This window comes from Elgaria multicarinata, chromosome 10, assembly GCF_023053635.1.
Source record: "Elgaria multicarinata webbii isolate HBS135686 ecotype San Diego chromosome 10, rElgMul1.1.pri, whole genome shotgun sequence".
NCBI classification, from domain to species: domain Eukaryota; kingdom Metazoa; phylum Chordata; class Lepidosauria; order Squamata; family Anguidae; genus Elgaria; species Elgaria multicarinata.
In genome coordinates, this window is record NC_086180.1 from 74321442 (window position 1) to 74343338 (window position 21897).

Consider the following 21897-nt stretch of genomic DNA (forward strand, 5'->3'; position numbering starts at 1 on the left):
CCGGTCAAGAAGGCAGGGCTCCTGGAACTTTAACTGTTGTGATGAAGAGGGGATTTCACCAGGTGCTGCAAATGACACGTGCTGAAATTCCCCTTTTCTATACAACTCTTAAAGATACATGAGCTCTGTCCTCCTCTTCAATGTGGTCACCCTACATTCATTTCATTAGGTCTACAGTCAGTAGGGCTAACTTCGATGCCTTTCTTTCTATATTACCTCCTCGTGGACCCTCAGCATTCGGCAAGGATTTGGGCAGGAGGGGGCGGCGCCAGAGAGAGAGAGGCGGTGGTGGTTTCGAGAGCCAAAATCCCTCCCCTAAGTCGAGCAGGTGGGGAGGGGGGCGGAGCGTGAGGCGGAAACGAGGCCTGCGGTGGCCCTGCATAGATAGCCAGGGACGCCGGGGAGCGGAGGCGGGCTGTTTCTCTAGCGAGGAGGGCGTGGGCCGCTGGAGAACCGGAAGTGTCGATCATAAGAGCTTGCGATGGCGAGAGCCTCCGCGGTGGCGGGAAGACGGCCGCTGCGGGAGCAGGACAACGTGAGTGGCAATGACGGGACTCTCGTGCTGGCAGAGCCGTGGCGCCCGGGGGTAGCCCGGCCATTGGAGAGGGGTGCGTGGGTGGGGTTGCACGTACTTGCAGTGGGTGGCCCAGGTGGGGAATGCGCGTGGGCCCCGCAGCGCTCCCCTTTTGGGTCGCCTTTTGCCACGAGGACGCGCAGCAGCAGCCACGGAGTGGGGGGGGGGGGGAAGGCTGCCTGGATCATATGATGCCCAGAACCGCAGCCTGCTTCGGTATCTCTAGCCGTGTAGAGGCACGTGGTTTTTATTTTAGATCACAGGACAGCCTTGCCCAATCTGGGGCCCTCCAGCTGTGTTGGATTGCAACTCCCACCATTCCCAGCCAGCATGACTGAGAGGCATGTGATTCTTTTTTTTTTAAGATAATAGCATTGCCCAACCTGCCGCCCTCCAGAAGTGTTGGTGTGCATTCCTATAATTGGCTGGGGATGATGGGACGTGCAGACCCAACACATCTGGAGGGCGCCAGGTTGGGCAAGGCTGTCATAAAGGTGAGGTTTGAACTCTGCTAGTGCTTTTCGTTATACGTACTGGCATGAATCGGCGCAGTGGGCATGCATGCGTGCATGCAGCAGTTAGTTAAATTCCCCAAGGGAGTTCAGGTTTTTCTGTAGAAGCTTCCCCACCCTTTGATGCGAAAGCCTCGCTTCCTGCTAATAGTTGTATGGGGGACTGCTTACGTTTTTTGCAATGAGGGAAAAAGATGCATTTGATCACGTTTGTTTAATATTTCTTGAACCTGTTAGAACATGAACCTCTTCATTAAAATTAATTGTGGTTGAGTCCTGTTGAAACGTAGTGGGATTTTAATTATTCGCTACGATTTTTTTGCCCATTTGTTTTAGTCGCAACTGACTTAAGTGGGGCAGGGTGGGGTTGCATATTTCAAATCTGGTCTGTGGTACTGAAAATAAACTCGGGTGAAAAAGAAGTTCCCCTTTCTGTAGTTTCAAGGACGATGGTGTGTCTGGTGATAGTGCTGTTCTGTGTGTTGCTAGCCTGTATATCACCCACATTGGCCTTGCAACAGGCTTTATTTTTTCCACTGAATAGCTATATCTGAAAAAAAATGATCTGTCTGATTCAAAAGCTTGATTCCAATGCTTTAAGGACTAGTTGATCTAGCCACAGTTGTTGATTTGCTCCGTTTTTCTCATGTTCTGGGTGCTGAAACACTAGTTAGGACAATAAATAAATAATAATAATAATTTATTTATTTATTTTTACCCACCTCTTCCTTTGGATCAATGCATTAAGCTGCAATACCTATGAATAAATCTCATTCAACACAATAGGACTTACTGCTGAGTATTATTATTATTTATTTATTTATTTATTTATTTATTTATTTATATAGCACCATCAATGTACATGGTGCTGTACAGAGTAAAACAGTAAATAGCAAGGCCCTGCCGCATAGGCTTACAATCTAATAAAATCATAGTAAAACAATAAGGAGGGGAAGAGAATGCCAACAGGCACAGGGTAGGGTAAGCAGGCACAGGGTAGGGTAAAACTAACAGTATAAAGTCCGCACAACATCAAGTTTTAAAAGCTTTAGGAAAAAGAAAAGTTTTTAGTTGAGCTTTAAAAGCTGCGATTGAACTTGTAGTTCTCAAATGTTCTGGAAGAGCGTGTAGAGGTGTATGGGATTGTATTCTTAAAACTGACTTCTTGTTGCTTCCTGTTAATTTGGAAATGCAGAGTTGGTAATCATTTTATAGCGTTCATGACAATGCTTAAGCAACTCTCTGAATTCTAGACATGGTTCCTCCAAAGGATAACTAGCACAGTTATGAAATCCTTACTGTTCCGGCTCTGGGAACATTTGATTTGGCAACTCTTAATGACAATACAGAATTTTATAATTTTTGCTTGATCTTTTCAGTTCGGTGAATGCCTTGTCTAGTAAGGACAATGGAAAAGATACATGTGACTGTGCTATGGGAAACCTAATAAAGTTGTGTCACTTGCATGTTGACCATGAGCACTTATGCTGCATGAATGGAAGTAGTTCCATTCATTCACCCTATTAGACTGATGATCAAGTGAATACGTGTAGATTCAAGTTCTAAGCTGCGAAATAGCTATAATTCTGATAGTCCCATATTTCATGTTCAGATGCACAATAGTTTTATATTCTCTAGTGCAGTCTACCAGATACTTTGGACTACAACTCCCAACATTCCTGACTGGAGTAATGGGAAGTCCAAAACATGTGGTTTTGCTGCTTGTTTCCCACGTCCTATGCATAGGAGAGTAAATCCCATTGAATACCATGAGGCTTGCTTCCAAGTAAACATACATAGGATTTTGATGTAAATGTTCTAGAAATGTCCTTATGGAAGGATTATAAGCAAATAAAACTTGCCCGTGCAAATGTAGCCAATTCAGCCTGTCTTTTTCTTCAAGTGTAAAATGTTCTGTTGGCTTTCTGATTTATATGCCTTAACAATTTATTTCAGGGGTCTCTGGAGATAACACAGAGTATGGATGATGACCCTCTTCTTGATGCACCCCTCCTTCCACCACAGGCATTGCATTCCAGGTTGCATCCAAGCTTCCACACTATCCCTACGGTCTGCTTTGCAAATGTTTTGTTGCTTCTGCATGTAAGTTGTAAGGGTATCATTTAGTCAAAGGTGCACAGGTGCAGAAGGCAGTTGTTGCCTTTAGTTGAGCAATCGGGCAATAGCCTCTTCTTCTCTTCTAGCACCATTGGCAATACCACTTGAGCAGCTCTCTCCCCAGCAGAAAAGTGTGCCGTAGCGCAACCCAAGCTTTGCTTCTTGACCAGTCAAAGGTGGTAGGGACAGTCTGATTGGTCTCCTTTTGAGCCCTTTCCGGTGCCATGCCATGACCCCATGGTGATAGGCTACCTCTCCGAGCTTTTTTTAAGGCCAGGGGAGACCCTGTCCATAGCTGTGATAGATTGTGCAAGTGGGCAGACAGGCTTTGAAAAGCTGGAACAATGGAACGGAATGTTACAACTTCATTGACTCACACCTTGGAGTCCTGACCAATTCAATTAAGAAAAACATGACCATTATTAAAATCTAGGGGAAAGCTGTAGGTCTGAAGGGAGTGATGGTAGGCAACAATGATCCCAAAGGCAGAGCTTTACTTTTGCCGAAGAAATGAATGGCAATAAATCTGTGCGTCCCTCTCCTATGTAACACCATTCCATATTGCTCCTTACCCCTGTTGACCCTAGCCAGTGAGGATCAAGCTTGCACAATCCTTCCTTCTAATAGCAAGCCCTGTGGCTCAGCGTAGGGAGTGATGGGGTAACACTCACTCTGTTGTCCTAATCAGGTACGTCCCCAAAATGCTAAAGCACTCTGGTTCCTTTTGCTGATTTGAACTGCTCAGGTTTTCCCTAACCCTTTTCCAACCCCAGTGATTCCTTTGGGAGAAATGAAGAGTCCTGAGCCCCTGGGAGTTTTCACAGGCTGCTGACTTGTTATACATCGCCTCACCCAAACTACTTAGCCATGCTGGAATGTGACAATGTTAATGGGGTACAGTGTTGGGAATTGGCTTACATTGCTGCTGCTTCTCAGTTGGGAAACTTAAGAACTTCTTGTTGGAACAGTGACATGATTCAGGTTTTGTGGGGGCGGGATTTTTGGTGGTGATGATTCCATAAATTAGTTTAGATTAAATATGACTCTTAATATTAGCAGTGTTTGGCTTTGGTGATGCTCCAGCCCCCTCAAACGTTAAAATGTTAATTATCTGATTTCTGTCTTCCTTCCATAGGTCACTTTTGTTGTTTTGGCTTTTGTGGCTGGGGTGTGTTGCTCTTATTCTGATTCAAGTGAAGATGTGTGTCCTGGAAATTACACATATCCATTTAAAGTGCAAACTGTTACCATCATTGCCAAGGTAATTCTCTGGATCCTGCATGTGTTACTTGAACGGTATGTTCACTTCCACCACAGCAAGGTCAGAAGGAAAGGCTACCTGTTGATCTACCGGACCACAAGACATCTCAAAAGGCTTCCACTACTAATTCAGTCCACAGGTGAGCCTAAACTTGCTTGTACATCCTGGTCAACCTTTTGTCTGTCTTGGCTTCTGGTCCATTTCTGGGCTCACTTCAAAGTTCTGGTATTAACTTTCAAAGCCCTACGCTGCTTGGGGTAAGGTTTCCTGAAGCGACTTCGCCTCCCATATATAGGGTTTTATGGATGCATCCTGCGTCCACCCCACGATCGATCACTCCACCCCACAAGCGTAGTCTACCCCAATGAGCTGGGCAAACCTCTGCCGAGCCCTCAGCAAGCGCTTGCCCTTTCGCCTTCAACGCTAATGGCGGCAACCACACGTCATTAACATTGAGGGGGAGGGGAAAGCACAATTTCTGGAACCTCCAGAAATCACACATTTCCCTTCCCCCTGTACCAGTGGGGGCCTTAAAGGCCCCATTAACGCAAGGGTACCCGTTCGTTAAGAGGGACTTTAAGCCCCCTATTGGGGTGGGGTGGGGGTGGGGAACACGCTTTCTGGAGTCTCTGAAAAGTGCACATTTCCCCCTCTCAAAGCTAATAATACCAGAAAGCATGATTTAAGGCCGCAATTGCAGCAGAGCAAGGGAAGGTGCGCCTGTTTGAGTCCATGAGGGCCGGACGTGAGGGGGTCCGCTACCCTCGAGGACCCAACCGAACGCTCACAGCAACCCTGTATATCTATTTGCCTGGACTCTTCAGATCATCTTCAGAGGCCCTCCTTTGGATACCCATGCCAAATGAAGTGAGGCAGATAGCTGCTAAAGAGAGGGCCTTTTCTGTTGTGGCACCCTCGGTTTGTACAATGCCTTCTCCAAAGAGGCTCGCTTGGTGCCTTTTCTGTGCTAGATGTAGATGACATCATTATTATTATTATTATTATTTCCCAGGCATTTTAGTTCTTCAGCTTTTGTTCTTTTTAAATGTGTTGGTCTATTTTCAGATCTTTATGCTGCTACTAGCTTTTACTTTGATTTCATACTGTAGTTCTAGACTTCTGAAAGTTTTATTTTATGGCTTTAACTGTTGTGAACCACCCAGAGAGCTTCTGCTATTGGGCAGCATAAAAATGTAATAACATAAAATAAATTTGATTTCTTCTACATGCATTAAGCATGTTAAGTGATCATGGGAACAGGATAGCTGCAGCCTGCTAGCTGTGGCTTTCTAATGTTTTGTCTTGCTCAGGTAAATTGGAACCTTCAAAGTACATCCCATTCCCTGTGGGGTTATTCTGTTTTGATATGCTTTTATCTTGAAAGCATATTAAAGCAGTCCTGTCACATGGCTGCAGAGAAATGGTCACATGGCTAGACAAAATTAAATATATTTTGTTAGACGTGGCTACCCCAAGTGACTTTTCCATCATGGCAAGTGGCATTGCGCTGTCCTAATAGTGTCCAGGATATTCCTTGCCTCTTATTTGCAGTTCAGTCTTGGTGAGTAATAGATATATGTATAAAGGAAACAGTGAGCGTTTTAGCCTATTTAAATGCTTTGTAGAATTTGCTTCTTCCTTGAGTGTACCCTGATAACAACAATAGGGGGTGCACTAGAGATATGAACCCAGAAGGGGGGGATTTTTGTGAACCGCCCAGAGAGCTCCGGCTATTGGGTGGTATAGAAATGTAATTAATAAATAAATAATAAATAAACTAAAAACAGGCAAAGCCTTAAATTGGTACACAGAAAATAGAAATTTGGTGTGTTATGTAATTGTTGTCATCTGCAGAACAATCTCCCCAAATCGAATTACAACATTTCACATAGAAGATCGTCATTGCTTTAAAGAAGCATAAACATAACATGGTCACCATCAAAAAGGTGCTTATACACACTTAGGCAAAACCTAAAATAATACAGAACCACCCCTTCACATCAGTAATTCAGTCTCTTATTGATCCAAATTAGACAAGTACCTGGGGATTAACAAAACGTATTTGAAAGTATACAGGGTCCCCTGCCCCCAAGTTAGATTAGTTGTCACAACCCTTTAATGCAGGGGTGGGTAGCATATGGGCCACATCTGTTCCTGCCCCCAATACACCCTCTGAATTTTTTTTAAAATGGCATCCCTGGAGAAGCTAAATTTGGCCTTTTTGGCAATCTGTAGCCACTATAGTTTGCCAGAAGTATTAAATTTAACTTGTAGCACCTTGCAGTGCTGCAGAACAGTTTGCCCTCATCCAGCACAGTTCTAACAAGTGACCTTCCAATATTTGGAAGGAAATCTGCTTTTGGCTGAATTGAACTATTCTATAATTTGTTAACTGAACATCTCCAGCATCAATACCGGGAGGAAAAAAAGATTACATGTGTCCAACATTTTAAATCCCCATTATTTATTTATTCATTTTGTAACAACGAAAGTGAGAAGACATGTGTCATCAACGGACTAAACCACAGAAGGAATCTGTGCTCTCAAAAACTTTCACTTTTCAAGTTTGCCACATTATAGGTGCACTATTATGGTGTAGCCACTAGGTGGAGCTCTGGGGCTAAAGATAAGATGTTGGTTTAGAACAGCCTTCCCAGACCTGGTTCCCTATGGATGTTTTGGACTACGATCCCTGACTGTTGAACCTCCTGCCTGGGATTGATGGGAAATGTGGTCCAAAACATCTGGATGGTGGCAGGTTGGAGACGACTGCTTTAGATACCTTTCATACAGCTAGATAAATTTGATACTGGAGGTGATGGGTTTACTTGCACATTCAAAGGAATACTTGCTACTTGAACTGTGCAGTGCAGTTGACAAATTGGCCAACACATTTGTGAAGAGGCATTGAGCTTTTAAGTAATTTTAGCACTTAATCCTACCAAGCGCAGTCTAAGGTGCATCTGGCCAAAAATGAAGTGGATCTAGTGTCAAGCTTTGGATATTTGCCAACATAGCATTCTAGCCAGCGCATCCTCTCTCTAAACAGCCATGTATATGGAGTCATTTGTATACTTTCCTTAAGGATGTGATAGACTTGTGCTGTTCTTGGAAGACTGTAATTTGACTTGGATCCTGAAGATAAAACAAGGGCAAAAGTAAGAAGTCAAAACAGTAAGGTTTCATGACTCCAGTGATTTGTCTTGTGTCTCTCAGATTATAGCAATGTCAAGGAAAGGTGTTGGAGAAAATGGTCTTATAATTGGTGCAGTTCAGTGCATTCTAGACATAACTGGGACGTCAGTTTGTATCCTTAGATAATAATGAGTTGTGTTTACTGCCAAACATTTATTTTAAACATAGATGCTGTTTTGTTTTTTTGTTTATGCATTTGAATACACAGACTTGTTAGTGACTATGGGGAATTTATTCCTAGCACTGCAAGCAGTTGTGGGAAGAGGCCTCACCCTGCACTCATGCATTCCACCATTAATGTCCCTACTTGTAGGGAAAACAATCTTGCCTATGGGGATTCTAATTTTTACAGTGTTTATGTTCCAGGGCCTAAGGATGTCCTTGCCACTATAACTCAAAGATCCACAAGCTAAAGCCTTTTTTGCTGTCATCAGTTCTCTTAGAATACTTTAAAACCTCCTAGTAGCTTGGTATAAGAGGCTTAGGTGTGAGATGGATTTACAGCACTAGAGACAGTAGGAACTACTACACTAAGGGCACAATCCATAGGACTTAGAGACCTCCGAGGTCTTTATGCCCTATTGGGCTGAAGCCAGCAGGGCGGGAGGAGTGGCGTCCCCATTCTCCATTCTTTGCTTTTTTCGCTAGACCGGCTTTCCAACCTGTCTAGCAAGGACACTTGCTAAATCATACACTGGCCTCTCCAGTCTCCTCCCCTCCTCTGAAACACCCCTTCCCTCCCCCTTCTGATGTCAATTTTCTGTCCTTGGAGAGGCAGCCGGTGCAGTTCTCTCCACCCCAGCTGTGAGGGGGTGGCGAACAGAGCTGACTCCCCCTTTTGAGGTCTGAGCCAGAGAGGGGAATCCGAGCCATCCTATGGTCCATGGAGTGCTCATCCACAGACCATAGGATTGCACCCTAAAAGGTTTTTTAAAGGATATTTTGTACATAAGGGAATAGAGTGTTGGGATTATACTATGGGAATGCGTCAACATACTTAAATTAAATATATTTTGTTAGTATATGTAACGAGAGTCTTCACTGCTAATAATCTCTCAATAGCTTTCCCCCCAGATCCAAGTCCCCTTAACTCCACCCATGTCAATCTTCCACAACCACAAATGGTTGCCGTACAGCAGTCTTCCTCTGCCTTTTGCCTCTGGCTTTTGGGATGATGGCACACTTATCAGGGGTCACTCGCTGAAGTTCCTTCTGGTCAGACCTCTGACTGAATCTCCGTGGTGCTGGGCTCTGCTGCCTGCCTGAAATATCACCACAACCTCATAGCCCGGCCTTCTGCTCTCCACAGCTACCAGTTCTGGATTCCAGGTCTCCCTCCAGAAGAGTTCTCTCAGACTGGTTTCCTCTTTTCCTAGCTCTGAGCACTGCTCCTTTCCATTAACCACCAGTGACTCCCTTTCATCCACTCTCCCACTCTGCCAAACTGTCTCTGGGTAAGATCTTTTTAAATCTCCTGGCCAGTTGCATTCCCAATGGAACTCCCAACTGCCAGTCATCTTTGTTGAACCACCTAACCAATCAAAACAAGGGTAGCTTCCTCCCTAAATGTTTTCAACAGTCTAAACCCTCCTTCATGAGCCACAGTAACCAAGGCAACCACAACTCTTTAAGGCTCTGCACACAGTAACTAAGCTAGGCCTTTAACTCACTCAAATACACACAGAGGTCATACCTAGTTTTAAAACATAACAAAACAAACAGTTATTTACCCAAGGTTTATTTTAAATATAAATGCCAGTTCTTCTTGTATGCCTGTGAATAGACACACTTCTATGTGACACAGCTTCTAAATATTTTGCCATTGCTTTTAACATTAGCAGAAACATAACATGTCTGGTGAGAATCTATCTGAAAGAAACACAAGGGCCCATTGTGACAAGAAAGGGAATCAGCCCTGTGGTGGTTCCCACTTCCAAAAATTTCCATCCAGCACCCTCACTCAAACTAGTAGTGATAAAAGGTCAGTTTTTGAGGTGGAGCAGACTAAATCCAGACCCTGGACAGGTGCTTATTGCTGGTCATCTGAGTGAGGCTGAGCATGGTTTTTTAGTGGTGTTGGGAGCAAAGTGTGCTGTTCTCCGTGTTAGTTACGTATGTGGTAATGTTGAGCCACTTCTGGAAATCTTAGATGGCTTAAGTTTTAACATCCACATCTGGTTTTTTTTAATAGGCAATGCTGCGTTACTGCTGATACTGACAGCACAACATTCCTTTCCCAAGCACAATAAAATATATCTCTGCTGCATTCTCGGAATCTTGACTGTGGAACTAATATGTTCATTGATATGCCTGGTTGTCTACACAGGTAAGAATTGCAGCATTGCCTTTCTTTGTGTAGACTGTTTATTTTCTATATCAACTAGGTCACGTTATTCCCTTTTTTCCTTTATTTTTGGAGATGCATGATTAAGTTTAGCCTGACATAAGGTTGGTTATAAGCGTTAGAAAGCTGATAGCCTGTAGTTAAATGCCATGTGGAATTTTGATAACAGTCTGTTCCACATTACTCTGTACTACTATACCGGTTTGGTATAGTAGTACAGTAGTATAGTCTAGTACAGTAGTACAGTTTGGAAACAAAGCCCTATGAAGAGAGACTGAAACAACTGGGCATGTTTAGAAGAAGAGAAGATTGAGGGGAGACATGAGAGCACTCTTCAAATACTTAAAAGGTTGTCGCACAGAGGAGGGCCAAGATCTCTTCTTGATCATCCCAGAGTGCAGGACATGGAATAACGGGCTCAAGTTACAGGAAGTCAGATTCTGGGTGAACATCAGGAAAAACTTCCTGACTGTTAGAGCAGCACGACAATAGAACCAGTTACCAAGGGAGGTTGTGGGCTCTCCCACACTAGAGGCATTCAAGAGGCAGCTGGACAACCATCTGTCAGGGATGCTTTAAGGTAAATTCTTGCATTGAGCAGGGGATTGGACTCGATAGCCTTTTAGGCCCCTTCCAGCTCTACTATTCTATGATTTTAAAAAATGTATTTAAAATGCTTGAAAATCCCATTGACAACAGAATAAACAAAAGATGCTGAAGTTTACTCAAGGATTTCTAACTTCATATTCTTGCAGCAATTCTTAGAAATGCTCAGATGGGGAGCCCCAAACACTATTGTTTCCATGACACTAAAATGTTGTTTCGCTGTCTGTAAAGCCCTATCCCAAGGGCTTGGGGCAGTTTACAGCACAAAAACAGAGCACACAAAATGCAGCTGTTGATAGAGAAAATTCCTCACTTGGCAGTGAGAGCCATCTTTTGTGGTGGAGCAGCTGTTTCGATGGGTTTCTTGCCTGGCACTGATATGCAGCTCCATCTCTGCCCACATAGTGCAAGGCTCTTCATTTCTGTACACATTTTTGTAGCTGCGGAAGGAGGCAAGATGCTCCTGGCAAGAGGTGCCTGCACATTTTACAGAACCACGTCCTTCCGCTGACTGGCAAAGACGTTTCTGTTCAGGCAGGCCTTTGGCATATCAGCTAGTCTGTTGCTGAAGTGTTGTTGTTTTTTAAGCCAATTGTGTGCTGTTCATTTCTTCAGTTGTGTTTTTAATGTATTTGATTTTATGTTGTATCTTAATTAATATTTTGTTTTTAACCTGTATTTTATTGTTAGCCACAGTGAGCACCGTCCCCACTCGGCCATGGAAACTCACTAGGTGACTTTGGGCCAGTCACAGACTCTCAGCCCAACCTATCTCACAGGATTGTTGTTTGTTTGTTTATTTATTTATTTATTTATTTATTGCATTTCTATACCGCCCAATAGCCAAAGCTCTCTGGGCGGGTCACAAAAATTAAAACCAAAGTATAAAACAAACAGTATAAAAACATGATATAAAATACAGTATAAAAGCACAACCAGGATAAAATCAGCAGCACTGCAGAAATACAAATTTAAAACAGCAAAGTTAAAATTGAATTTATAGACTGTTCAAAATGCTGCGTGAATAAAAGGGTCTTCACCTGGCGTCGAAAAGAGTATTATGTAGGTGCCAGGTGAATCTCTCTTGGGAGCTCATTCCACAGCAGGGGCTCACAGAGAAGAACCCCTGATGATGACCTTGGGGTCTGGGCAGGTACATATGGGAGGAGGCATTCCTTTAGTTAGCCTGGCCCCAAGCCGTTTAGGGCTTTAAATGTTAATACCAGCACTTTGAATCGGACCTGGACTGGCAGTCAGTGAAGTTGGAAAAGGACAGGCATGATGTTGTCTCTTTGGCCAGTCCATGTTAATAAACATGCTGCCCTGTTTTGTACCAGTTGAAGTTTCTGGACCGTTTTCAAAGGCAGTATAACGCGTTGCAGTAATCCAAACGATTGTTGTTGTGAGGATAAAATGGAGAGGAGGAGGATTATGAATGCCACCTTGGGTTCCTTGGAGAAAAAAAGGCGGGATATAAATGCCATAATAAAAATTAAAAATAATACATCTAATAAAGCTCATGTTCAACATGATGCAGGCTACAGAGCAGGGGTGCAGAACTTCAGGCCTGGGGGCCAAATCTGGCTCTCTGGGCTGCAATTCCAGCCCTCCAGGGTTTCCCAAAAGGCCTCACCTTTTCTCCTGACCACCGATCATGTCGTGATTTCCTAGCTTTTGCGCAGTGTTTTTCCCCATTCTAAAAGATTGAAATGCCTCTCCTAAGGCTTAGTTACTGGCAGTAAGAGCTTTAATTAAACTAAAATGTACTGGAATGTGGCTCCTGAGAGCTTTCCTGAAATGAAATTTGGCCCTTGGGCTGAAAGAGGTTCTGTATTCTTGCTGGAGAGTAACAAAGTTCTTGGTTCTCTTAGGGAGAAAGATGCTAAGCTTGTCAGAAATCACAGTTTTGGCAATGGGGCAAAAAAGAACCCTGATGCAGTGTAAAATATTACCAAGAAGGAACAGGGGGCAAGAATGTCATATTGGTGCTGCTTTTAAAGCCAAGCCAGAGAGACTGCGTAGACTTTCAGTGGTGTCAGCAACCTAGCCCTGTGTGTGAATAATTAATCTGAAAGCTTCTACATTAAAGGAGCTACCTCTTATGTTTTTAAGATAGAAGAGTTAATGTGACAGCTCTGTGTTGGTGTCTCTGCTTTTTGAGCTTCTCTGCGGTTGAGCGCAGGTGGGGGGGCCTCCCACTGTGTGCACACTGACTCTTAGAAGCGGGCAAAGCACCTCCAGAAGTCAACATGATGTCACAATTGACACAAAGGCACAAACTTTGGCCAGCTTTACCTGTGACAGGAGCGGATACTACCTTGAACGATTTGCGTATGTTGAACTGGACCCAGCTAACAGTCAGTGTGAGCATTGCCCTTGTTTCACTATTAGAAGAATAGAAACGATGTGATTTTTTCTAAAGCCACTTATCCTTCCCATTTTACTATTTTGTTCTTGCGCAAGAGCAGTGGAACCTCCAATTTGGGGGTGCGTGGAATCGTTTAATTCTAGAATGGGCTTCATTAGTGTATTCTTCCACACTATAACTCTTGGTTTTGTTTGGATTTAATGAAACAATTGCTTATGAGCTGTGTGCTCACGCATGTTTCCCAATTGCTCCTGCTGCAAGAGGGAGTGGCTAAACAAGCCATGGACTTTCCACCCGTGTTTTGTTTATCATTATGTGCAAAAGGGGAGCTTTGCCGTGTCTCTCCCCACTGACAAGCCCAAGTCACCAGCCATGGCTTGTTGCTGCCTTCTGACTCTGGGATAGACACAAGCCAGAGTTCCTAGTTCACATGTAAACATGGAAAGTCCATGGTTTAGCTGCTCCAGTTTGTAGCAGGAGTGATCAGGCAGTGTGCATGAATGCAGTGCTCATACCCAACAAGGTGAACAATACATCCAAACTGGGCCATTGACTTGTTGACCCCAGCAGTTTAATCTTATTACATACATTGTTTAACTTTTGTATGATATCTATGTTTTTAATATTGAACTTTTAGGCTTGCCTTGCAAAAGGTTTTCTGTGCCACTCCCCTTCTCTTTGTATCCTCCTTCATGGTCTATTTCATGCTTCAGACCCCCATCTGGATCTTAACGATGGCATACAGCTTTTTGCTGTTGGTCATACAGGATTTGGGTAAAATACTTTGCTGTATCGTCTTCCTTATCTCGTTATGATCATTATCAATCATTAGCTTGCCCATTTTATTTTAAATTATCTTTCTGTACCACCCACCTTGTGATATGTATCCAAAATTGTACATCTCAATTCTTTGGAGCACTTGTTGGTTTGAAATGGACTTAAATGCCTTGGCATGCGTGTGCTGATGGAATCTGATCCGGTCTTGGACAACTGGATTCTAAGGCAGCTCCTCTGATTACTTTACAGCTTGCTGACACATTTCTCTTAGTTATTCCTCTGATCACTCATGCAACCTTGCTTGTACACAGCAGGTGGTCTAGTAAAGCAACCCTAGGAGAGAGAGGTCCTTTTCACAAGGAGATACTGACGAAATAAATGAGAATGAACTATTGTGTTGACGTGTTAAAAACACACAACAAACTTACTCCTCACCAATATGTTCCATTGCCACCATCTTTTGCTAAAGAGCTTAATTTAAACACACACTCTAATTAGGTATTTAAGGAACCAATGTGGGGATGAAAGAAATGGTTAGAAGTTTAACCTGCCTACACATTTGTTTTCCTGACCCAAAGTGGTGTAGAGACATGTTAACATGCTTCCCTCTAATCTATGACATTCCACAATCCATATTTCCCTTAGAATAAAGGGGATGAAGTTCTCTTCCTTGTTTGTTTTTAAACAGATTAAAAGGGCATTGGGGTCAGACTCCAGTGTAAGTGATGAGGGGGGATATAGTTCTCAGGGTACCAAGCAGACCTTGCTTGCCCCATGTTTCCTAGCAGATCAAACTTTCACAAAAGCAGACCCCAGTCGGCTGCTTTTGGTTAGCTGAGGGTAAAGGTCGGCCTGTAACTAAGCCTAAGTACATGTAAGTGAAAGAATTGCATATTGCCTCCCTGTTTGGCTCTCTGCTTCTCTCCCCTTCCTCTGTGTCAAATTTTGGATTTTAAGCTCTTTGGGACAGGAATCTGCCCTCTGTAAAGAGCCATGCATGTTGATGGTGCTATATTAATAAGGCAAATAACAGTGTTGCTTCTAGCTAGCTCAAAAGCAATATAGGCCACCTAACACCCATTCATAGGCCACCACACACACACACGCACACCATACTACCATACATGTTTTATGTTAAGTCAGCTATACCTGGTATATAGAATAGAGCCAGAAGAAAACTGATTGTAACGAATCATTTTCAGTTTCACAATATCTCATATGGAAGAGCAGGTTCAAGAAGTCTTGGTTATTAGTGTAAAGGAGGAATGTAGGGAAGAAACTCCAGCTGCTGAGATTATTTCTTTTTGTAATATAGGCACAATGCATTTCAGAAGATCCTTCCTCAGGGAGATATTTTCTACAATGACTCACCAATACAAGGACCCACCAGTGAATCATTGTCGAATATGTGCCCCTGAAGAAGGGTCTTCCAAAATGTAATGAGTCTACATTAAAAAATAAAAATAAAAAACAGCAGCTGGAGTTTTCTCCCTTCTTTTTCCCTGCTTGTGGTGCCATCCCTTTTTTGTTGTTGGTTTTATTACCTTTAAAACCCTGAACAGTTTGAGACTTGGCTGCTTGAAGGACCATCTCCTCCCATGTGAATTTGCTCACCTTTTAGATGAGCTGCTGTTTCTGAGGCACAGTTAGTGGCAATATGCAAGGGGGCATTTTCTGTGGTAGCACATTGTATGTGGAACTCCTTGCTCCAAAAGGTTAGGTTATCTCCCTCTCAGTTGCTCTTTCAACCATTGAAAGTATTTGTTTAACTTATTTATTGTTTTGGCTGTTCGTATCTTTTTGCTCTTGATGCTGATTTTAGTCTGGTAATCTTATTTTAATGTTCCATTGTATTTCTTTTGATATCTCTATTGGAATACTTTGTTAGCTACTTTGTTAGCTACTTTGAGCAACTCTTTTTTGAAGGGGAAAAAGTAAGATACACATTTTGGTATAAATGAAATCATTTACTTAAAAATCTCCAGAAAGCTTCTGTATATTCTACAATGTCAGAATGTGCATTAAAAAAAAACTATTTTTCTTTTCTAACCACAGTAAAGGTAAGCAATTTTAACAGGGCAAAACCAAGACCTGATGTAATAGAAGAAGAGAAGATATATGCTTATCCTAATCATGTTACCTCAGAAATTGGATTCAGGTAACTTCTGCTGTTATTATTTTCATGTACCAATTAATAAATAACCTTTATTGGAAAGAAAACACCTAAAGCTACTAGAAACTCTGATTGTTTGATGGATGTCAACAGTTGTTGTACTGCCATTTTATGGTGTAGCAATAAATCTAACTGGTACCTTGAGGCCCAGTATTGGGGAAAAGGCAGGCAGGATATTATTACTACTACAAATAATAATAATGATATTTGGTGCTGTTGTAGTTAATAGTTCATGTTGGACTACAGTTGACAATTGGATGTGGCTTATCAATATAAAGCTCTGTGGGCACAGCTGTATCCATGACACAGACTAGTGTGTCTTTCCAACCCTGATAGTTTAATGTTGGATTAGATCTTATGATTCTTGATAGTAGAAAAAGTAGGGTTGGAGTAGAGGAGTGGGATAAAACACAGTAGGCTCAATGGAAGGGGCTGTGGCTCAGTGGGAGAGTATGTGTTTTGCATGCAGAAGGTCCACAGTTCAACCCCTGGCATCTCCATTATTATTATTATTATTATTATTATTATTATTATTATTATTATTTATTTATATAGCACCATCAATGTACATGGTGCTGTACAGAGTAAAACAGTAAATAGCAAGACTCTGCCGCATAGGCTTACAATCTAATAAAATCCTAGTAAAACAATAAGGAGGGGAAGAGAATGCAAACAGGTACAGGGTAGGCTAAGCAGGCACAGGGTAGGGTAAAACTAACAGTATAAAGTCTGCACAACATCAAGTTTTAAAAGCTTTAGGAAAAAGAAAAGTTTTTAGTTGAGCTTTAAAAGCTGCGATTGAACTTGTAGTTCTCAAATGTTCTGGAAGAGCGTTCCAGGCGTAAGGGGCAACAGAAGAAAATGGACGGAGCCGAGCAAGGGAAGTAGAGGCCCTTGGGCAGGCGAGAAACGTGGCATCAGAGGAGCGAAGAGCACGAGCGGGGCAATAGTGTGAGATGAGAGAGGAGAGATAGGAAGGAACTAGACCATGAAAAGCTTTGAAGGTTAACAGGAGAAGTTTATAGTGGATTCTGAAGTGAATTAGGTAGGGCTGGGAAGGAATCCTGTCTGTAACCCTGAAGAACCTCTGCCAGTCACTGTCAACAGTATTGGGCTAGATAGGCCAATGGTCTGACTCAGTTTGTAGCAGCTTCCTATGTTGCCCTGCCTGCTTTCAGTTGAGTAAGGCAGTAAAAATGACTTGGTATGAATTTTCTGCATTTCAGGGATACCTCAAGCTTGGAAGAAATAGTTGAAAAACAAGGTGATGTGATTGAATACCTTCAACGGCACAATGCCCTGCTCAGCAAGAGATTGTTGGCATTAACGTCCCAGCAGGCCAGTGCCTAGTGGCAGGAAGAAAACAGTAGGCTGAACTACAGAATAAAATGCTGGAGCAACCTAAATTTTGACTCGTCCTGTGAAAGTAGAAAACGCATCTTACGCAAGTTGAACTGCAAACCTCCAGTCCAAGATTCTGAACAGCTCTCCGACCTCGCCTGGCACGGTGCTAAAATGTCTGTTTTTAAGGGACATTTATTTTTAAAAGAGTGTTGATGATTCTTGAACTTCTCTTATTGAAACTATTGCAGATTGCCAAAGATCTTTATAGTGGTTTGGGATTCAGTCCTTTTCAAAACCTAATATGGAGTAAACATCCTCAACTTCTGAAGGATCAAAATATTAATACCCTGTGCATTTGTATTGTAATCAGTATGGTCATCATATAAATGTCTAGCTAAAGAATGAAGGGTTATTAGTATCTGTACTGCAGCTGAGGTGGGTGAAGCTACCGCGATTTTTCCATAGGAAGGGTTGCTGGGAAGTTGACCGATGTCCTAAAAGTACAGTCTCCATTGAAAGCTTGTTGAATCCAGTGCAAGTGCATTGATGACAAAGTTGCATTGTAAATTCAGTGGCTGAACCAAAGGGGAATATAAGCAACACCTTACACCAGCCTTCCCCAAAGTGGTGCCCGCCAGATGTTTTGGAGTACAACTCCCAAGATTCTTGATGTCTTTCCATGAGGCCTGGGACTGATGGGAGTTCAAGTCCAAATCATCTGGAGGGCACTAGGTTCGTGAAGGCTGCCCTATGCAAGTGGGAAAGAAGATGTATAGAACTGAAGGATTCAGCGAGCTGAAGACAGTTGTGTAGACCTAACACATTACAGTAGTGTGTAACACAAGTACACAAAGATGAGACTGACAACCTGAAAATGCAGTTCTGGCTTGTTCACACATGCAAGTGCCAGCATTCTATGGTCCAGGACTATTGTGACATATTGAAGATATCAGTGCTGGTTTCTCATTGCCTCCAGCTTTTTTAACAAATTGATTATGCATTTTTGCATATCTTGCTAGTAGGAGATAAATGAGCATAATTAAGGGAAAGTGCATGTGTATATACTTAAGCATGTATACATTAACAATCTGCAGGTAAAGTATTTGCATCCTAAGTGATTGTGCTTTCGTTAGGAAATTTCAGTGAACTTCTGCTTATACTGTGAACAAGCTACTAGTGTGTGTCCTGTTTGAATATCCTTAAATTCTTCTCCAGAAAAACTACTTCTGATAATAACTTTTTAAATTGCTCATTTGGTATGTACACAAATATAGAAGACACAAAAACTTGTTCATATCCATTTCCACATCTGGAACTTTGGAAATGGGTTAAATTAAACTTTAAAAGAAAAGCCTTTTTCTTCCCCCAGTTTGAACCTGCCACAATTACTGCTGCAGATACTTTAGGTATATTGGGTAGAATCTAATTCCATCTACTGACAGTGGCTTCTGTTAGTGGAACTGGAGCTGTTCAGTTCCCACCCACCCAACTCAGCGGAATCCTCCAGAGCAGATTTTTGAGGGGAGCAGAAAGGAGGAGGAAATCCCATTGTACTAGCTGAAATGTGCTCATAATACATATGACATTAGATTTCACCCTTTGGTGGTTCATCTTTGAAAATGTCAGTGTGTCTCCCCTCGCCCCCAAGCCACAACCTTCACTTTGTTTATAGCTTCAAGTCTGCTTTGACTGTATGGTCATCAGATACTACTGAACTTGTAGACCATCGCTGTTGGGAGACATTCTGCTTTTTAAGTTCCTCATCCAGCTACAAACAGTTGTCAGTTGTCTACTATGTCTCTTTGTTGCCAACAAAGGCTGCTTTTTGTTACGAATTTCCTAGTCATTATTTTAGCAGAGGGACAAACATTTAAACAAGTGGGGATTCTCTGAATATGTGCTGTGACCTTGTTTAGGAAGAACAAAAGGAAACCACCCTGTTACACTTGTTGTGAATTGACCGTTCATCCACTGCTCAGTGAAATATGTATATATATATAGTATTGTGTAAGGGACAGGATAAGAATATTGGAACTGGCCACAGCTAACACTAATAGTTGTTGTTTTTAGCTGTACTTTAAACACAGCTGGGATTTTATGTGGAAGCCGAGGAAGGAGTATGTATAACTTTCCTTTTAAAGGACACTCAGGTTTTGATGTGATTTGTATGTAACTCGTTCTATATTTTTGTACTAAATGTGGTGAAATAATAAAATGCAACAAACCCCAGTGCTAAATCTGTTACAAATGAAAGATAAAGCTGCTTTTGTCTTAGTATCGATGTGAAGCACGAGAGAATGGATGCCTTCATCAGTGGTAAATATCTTATATTGATTTTGCTGCTTAGCAGGGTTCGTTAGAGTTAAGTGCCCAGTACCATTAGGTAGTCAAATTTGGACGAGAGAATCCAAGATGGCGATGTAGTAAGACGTGCATCTTTGTTGCTCAGCTTCATTTGACTTTATCTTTATTTTTTGTACCTTGTTTGGAATCTGCCTCTTTTTCTTTTGGTCCTCTCAACCACTCAATGCTTTTGTGTTGTGCTTCTGTGCAACAAATTGCTTTTCTGTCTGGTAATTTGTTTATCAAACAAACAACGAAAATAACAGTCAACTTTGACTTCAAAATTCATTTTCAGAATATGGAACATTGGTTACCTAGGCAAGTATTTGCACATCATGTAGGGAGCTTGTCTGTTAAACTGAAGTTTCTATTTACACATGGCCATTCCCACAGGGCTTAACCAGCCTTCCAGATGCTCCTTTTAGGAAGGCATTTTGGTTGCAATGAACCCCATTTCTTACTGGGCTTAGAAGGATGAGACCAATTGCTTTGCTCCAACTGCAGAGCCATCTACTGCAGCTGTTACAAAAGAGACCTAATTTACCACAGTCTGTGGGCGAAATCACCCCAGCCCCTCCAGGGTTCCACAGATGGCTGACCACCTTCCCAAGCTCTACTCATTTTCCATGACCAGCAATTTTTGGGTGGCTTTCCAGCTTCGGTGCAGTTCCCCCCACCCCATTCTGAAAGGTCAGAATGCCTCTCCTATTGCTTAGTTACTGACAGAGTTTGAAGCTAAAATACACTGGTATTTTGGGCCTGCCTCTTTTGGCTTCATCCCTGCCCACTGCTAGAATGTGCCTACTGAGAACTTCTCTGAAATGGAATTCAGCCCTCGGGCTGAAAGACATTCAATACCCCTGAAGAAAACAAGTTAGTTCATATGGGTACCATAGTTGTGTGGCACTATGCGTCTAAACACATATGAGGCATGCTGCAATCTCAATGTAAGAAAAGTGTACAAGAAAGCAAATGAATGAAATGCTTACAGCTCCCCTAAGGCAGCTCAGATGCTGAGCCCACAGAGGTAAGAGTATGTTATTTATTTATTACATTTATATCCCACCTTTTTTCCTCCAAGGAACCCAGGGCGGCATACATAATCCTCTCCATTTTATCCTCGCAACAACAACCCTGTGAGGTAGGTTGGGCCCAAAGTCACCCAGTGGGTTTCCATGGCTGAATGGGGACTAGAACCCAGATTTCCCGACTCCCAGTCCCAACACTTTAGCCACTACGCGCACACGTGCCTAGATACAGCCATAAATAGTCACAAGGGCACTAACAAGTGCCTGCCATACAAAAGGTTTTCATGATTTATTCCCAGAATAATGGAAGTGTTAAAGCTAATTTGAATATTGCATGTCATTAGTTTGTTGCATGTTTCTATGAACATGAGCACTAATGGGATAGCACGGTGTACTATGAAATTCATACCTTGAAATTGGAGATGTGACTCCCTGGCCCAACTTGTGTTGTTGGTGAAATCATTGTATGGACTTAAAAAATTCCAAGATTTGAGATTAATTCGAAGATTTGGGATTAAAGGAAAAAGCAAAACTGAGTTCTTATTTATTTGATTCCAATGTAGAAGCACTCATATAGTTTTTGTGCCCCATAGATAAATCAGAATCATGTAGAAATATCATTTAGCCATGGGGATTGTTACTTCCATGTGGAAGGATTTATGTGGTTAAAATGTTTCATTTGGCTTAATTTTTGCTAAGAAAAAATAGGAAAATATCCAGGTACCTTTACAAATATTTCTGGTGTTTGTTTTTTTAAGTTTACCTAATCCATTTTGAGCTCCCTGCTCTTTATCAAAGATGTTTAGAATTCCTTTAATAAAAGATAAGAGCTGAAAGCTTGAGATGTAGTAGGTAAATGTCAAAATACACATTTTTCCATGGCACCTTTGGATGATTGCCTTCTATTTTTTCATTATTTCTATGAACTTGCACAGTTCTTGATAAACTTTCCATAAGACATTCAATCAGCTTTAAATGTGAATGCATTGTGCTCAAGATTAAAGGGAAGAGCAATCTGGCCGGATAAGGCTATATCAATAGCTTAATCCTGAGATAACCCGAAAGAGACAAAAGCAGTGTCACACTGGGAACCGGTTAAGTGTGTTACAGTGTGTTTGGAGGCAGTACTGGCCTACAAATTGACTGCACTCTGTGTGTGTGTAAATATTAGACTGGGAAATGCTTGTTCAGTATGCAAATAGAAGTGGATTTTCCATTTGCTTGAGAAAAATATTTGAGGTCTTCCTTCCCAAG

The 21897-nt window shown here is 42.1% G+C and overlaps 1 protein-coding gene across 1 annotated transcript; it reads left to right on the plus strand.

Moving 5' to 3' along the window:
- Positions 1 to 447: 447 nt before the first annotated feature.
- Positions 448 to 19531, plus strand: TMEM192 (transmembrane protein 192). The gene is made up of 6 exons (XM_063135694.1): positions 448 to 535; positions 3043 to 3189; positions 4340 to 4604; positions 9852 to 9986; positions 15811 to 15913; positions 17155 to 19531. The coding sequence occupies exons 1-6, from the start codon at positions 482 to 484 to the stop codon at positions 17276 to 17278; spliced, it is 828 nt and encodes a 275-aa protein (XP_062991764.1). The 5' UTR covers positions 448 to 481; the 3' UTR covers positions 17279 to 19531.
- The last annotated feature ends 2366 nt before the right edge of the window (positions 19532 to 21897 follow it).

What these genes read in the sequence shown, in the direction of transcription:
- TMEM192 (XM_063135694.1), top strand. Translation starts at nt 482, where the DNA reads ATGGCGAGAGCCTCCGCGGTGGCGGGAAGACGGCCGCTGCGGGAGCAG. An exon ending in CGCTGCGGGAGCAGGACAAC is followed by an intron (nt 536 to 3,042) that starts GTGAGTGGCAAT and finishes AATTTATTTCAG; the next exon opens with GGGTCTCTGGAGATAACACA. An exon ending in ACCTCAGAAATTGGATTCAG is followed by an intron (nt 15,914 to 17,154) that starts GTAACTTCTGCT and finishes TCTGCATTTCAG; the next exon opens with GGATACCTCAAGCTTGGAAG.